The sequence below is a fragment of the Microtus ochrogaster genome, linkage group LG3, assembly GCF_000317375.1.
Source record: "Microtus ochrogaster isolate Prairie Vole_2 linkage group LG3, MicOch1.0, whole genome shotgun sequence".
NCBI lineage: Eukaryota > Metazoa > Chordata > Mammalia > Rodentia > Cricetidae > Microtus > Microtus ochrogaster.
In genome coordinates this window covers 42305081-42308990 of record NC_022029.1, presented here as the reverse complement: position 1 = coordinate 42308990, position 3910 = coordinate 42305081, and the positions used below count along the sequence as shown (strand labels likewise).

Below are 3910 nucleotides of genomic sequence, written 5' to 3'. Positions count from 1 at the left end.
AGTAGGTGTAGAAGGTCCCTTTCCTCACTGGTTGCTTATCTCCTAGAGTGCTACTACTTCTGTCTACGCATCTGCTCCATGACCAGAGGCCTCCTTTCCTCTACTTGCCCTGGTTTCTGTCTTCTCAATTCAGCGTACATCTGAGCCCCCTTGAATATTGCAGACTGTGTCTTTGTAAGGGAGGTAACATTCTCCCATTAGTGTGCTAGTTGATTTCAGTAGAGCACTTCGGGCAAGTATTAGTCCACATTGGATATTACATGGAAGAATCTAGCATTTAAGTATCAAAATTGACTGCAAGTGCCTCTCTTGGTTTGTTGCTATTTTTAATTTGCATTAGGACTTAGTATGGTGTGGCAGAAAGGCCGTTTCAGTCAGTTCTTCATTATTGTAATGAAGTATCCAAGCACAACCGATCTCATAATGTTGCTTTAGCTCACATTTCTGGAGGCTTATGGACTTGGTACTGGTATCACTTTGGCACTGACAAAGGCCTCATGGTGGTTGGCACCACAGTGGCAGGTGTGGGATGAAGATGAGGTTATGGAGGTAAGGGATTACTTTGTCAGACAAGAAACCAGGGAGCCATTAAATGCTCAGGCTGAGACTTGCATAGCAACTTAGTGTTGGGGAATATCATAAGAGCTGCTTTTCATTTTTTGGAGCATGTGACCTAACAACCACATACTGGAGCCTCATTTGAAAGGATTGCACTTCCAACAAGTTGGTGATGAAGCTTTGAACATAAGAACTCTTGAGGTGTAAACGCAAGCCATCTCCAAGTGTGCAACTGGTAATGCAGGCCTCAGGAGTCTTAGATGATAGACCTGCTTTGCTGTTCTCAAAGCTTTTACGTTCTTTATCAGTGTGTGTTTAAAATAGTGGATTGGAGAGAATAGTGCTAAGGGATGGTCATAGTTACTTTTCTATTGATGTGAAGTGACCCCATGACCAGGGCAACATATAGAAGAAAGAGTTTGTTAGGGCTTACTGTTTGAATGAGTCCATTGACCATGGTGGGGAACCTGACAGCAGTAGGCAAGACCTTACATGCCAAGGCGACAACCTCAAGGCAGAGAGCTGGCTAGGAATAGCATGGACTTTTGAAACCTTAAAGCCACCCTCAGCATCACACATTCTCAATAAGGCTACACCTACTAATCCTTCCCAAACAGTTGTACCAACTGGGGACCACACGTTCAAACATAAGCTCATGGGGAACAGTCTCATTCCAGTAATCACTAGTACTGTATAGCTATAAAGAATGTTATCAAATTGGTAAAGATAATTTTCACAAAGATGATCAGTATAGGAAGCTATTCTAACATGAAATAACCTAGAGAAAGTGTGTATTTTTGAAAAATCAGAAATAATAGTAATAGGACTAGATAAGGGGATTTATGATGGGGTTCCCTCTTCTCATTTGACTTGATTTTTAAGATAATGGGATGATCTTCATACACTGGTTTAAGTCGTATTGATTTCTAATCACAAATCTTTTTCCCCAAAATTGAATTGTAATAAGTACTGTAATGTATTATTTAAGTCTTAATATTGAAGTTTTAAATGCTTTTAGTCTTCCATGATTTACAAACTATAGTTTGATATTCAGAATAGTTAAATAACCTGGGTTTCTTTTATGTTTTAGGGTTTAAGTGCCCGGTATGCTCAAAATTTGTACCCTCAGATGAAATGGATTTGCATCTTGTGATGTGTTTAACAAAGCCAAGAATAACCTATAATGGTAAGTCTGTGCCTTAAAATAATATTGTAATTAGTATTGCCATAAATAATGTGAATTTCATGTTTGAAGCAAAATTTAAGTGGCTGGGAAGGATTCAAATTCTTATCTGAAGATAACTTTGTATGTGTTTTAAAAATAGGTTAATTAGTTTATACCTATTAATAAGTGAAAATAAATTTCCAAGACATTTAATGACAGGAGTGGCATTGTTTTTTTTTTTGTTTGTTTGTTTGTTAGGTTGGGTTCTCTCTCTCTCTTTCTCTCACGTGTGTGTGTGTGTGTGTGTGTGTGTGTGTGTGTGTGTGTGTGTGTGTGTGTGTGTAGTAAGATACATCAGATATCCTGGAAAATTCCACTGGAACAGAGGAGAGAATGGGAATGAAAAAGACAGATGATGCTACCATAAGAGTAGCGCTGGCTTTGTTCAGTGAAAAGGACGGCCAGGCCTCCCTCACTTCTCTACTCCAGAAGATTGCTGCATTGCACTTGAGAACTGTGGTGCTGACTAAAAGTTTTAGTAGGCCTAAAGAAAAAGTAGTGTTCATTAAAAAGTTGTGTTTAAGAATATATAATAAGTGAAGGACTGGAGAGATTTCTCAGTGGTCAAGAACATTTCCCAGCACCCACGTGGTAGCTCACAACTCTGGAACTCCAGATCCAGGGGCCCTAACACCCTCTTCTGGCCTCTGTAGTCACTGCACACATGTGGTACACAGGCATACATACAGGTAAAGCACCTATACACATAAGTCATTCTTAAGCAAATCTGTAATTAATGATACATTGTTAACAGAAGGGATAAATACAGTAGATAGACAACTAATGGAAGAAAACAAATGTAGGAAGTGGAGACCGGAACTTTAATGTCACCATTATCTGTCTCTTTGAACCCACAGAGAAATTTCATTCTTGCGCTAATTGGCAGTTGCTTTAGGTATGGTATGTTGAACCAGGGTTTTCTCTCCTGACCCTAGTAATACAGTCTTTAGTGTCATCATAGAACAAATTCAGGAATTAAAAATCAAATAGTTCTAGCTAATAGAAAAACAAACTTCAGTTGAGTTTTGTAGTGTTTGCCTATAAATAACTTTAGCATAGCCAAGACTGATGCTACCCTGGGCTATTTATATAGTAAGACCCTGTCTGTTGATGCAAAGAAATAGGTAGAGGAACTTCGCGCATACCTAAATGCCACTAAGAAAAGAAGAAAAGACATTTGAGACTTAGATATGAAGTGAATGGTGAGAATACTAGTAATTGGCAAAATCTGTTGGCAGACTAAGTTTATCGACCATCTTTTGGGTCCTTATATATAAGATACTGTGCTAAGTGCTATGATCCAGTAAATAAGACAGGTGGGGCTTAAGGTCTCTCAAAGAGTTAATGAGATGAATATATTCTTGTGATAACTTTGTCAAGTGATTTAGGAAGGTAGCGTCTCTAGCCTTAGTATCAACCGTGGTGACAAGCATTTCATTCATTAACTGGTATATCAATGGAAATAGCTCCTAGCAATTACTTTTAATAGCAAATGTATTGGTTATGTTGTAACCTTTTGCCTTATGAAATTGTCTTTACATAATCTAGTTGAAATTTAGTTACTTAAAATTCTCATTCAAGTTCAGAATTTGAGGCTAAAAGTGATAATTTTGTTTCTGTACTTGCTTCATTGTTCTGCCATTATACTTCATAATGATGTTTATGATATATATTCATAAAATAACTGCCCTTTAATGTTAACCCCTGGCTTTTAAAAATTGCAACTACATTTCATTGAATTAAAAAGCATAATAGATTTGCACATGATCATAGTATTCTGTAATTTAATTTTTTAATATCCAGAACACTGCAAAAATATTGTGATATTTGGCAGCTTTTTATTTCCGGATTTAATGTGTTTAGGTTATTAAGCTTGTCTACTAGGCTGTCTCAAAGTCTAACTAAATACAGTGGCTCTTGTCTTGGTGTGTGCTAAGCCAGTGAGCACAGCCCGAAGATGCAGAATGGAGAGAGGCTTATAGCTGCAGCAATCAAGAAGTGTATTAGGGCTCTTGCCAAGGCCTTGTCTTCTTGTGGTGTGGGGTCTCCTGATGACTCTGGCCTTAGTGAGAACTCTTAAATCTTCCTGTAGAGTTTTAACTGGGGGCGGGGGTGACAAAACCCCTT

The 3910-nt window shown here is 38.1% G+C and overlaps 1 protein-coding gene across 1 annotated transcript in view; it reads left to right on the top strand.

The window, feature by feature from the left end:
• The first annotated feature begins 543 nt into the window (after positions 1-543).
• The window catches only part of Znrf2 (zinc and ring finger 2), a 37897-nt gene continuing 34530 nt past the window's right edge, over positions 544-3910 (top strand). The window contains exons 1-2 of the mRNA XM_013351364.2: positions 544-549; positions 1618-1744. Coding sequence (XP_013206818.2) covers positions 544-549; positions 1618-1744 — 133 coding nt within the window. The remainder of the gene's footprint in view (positions 550-1617; positions 1745-3910) is intronic.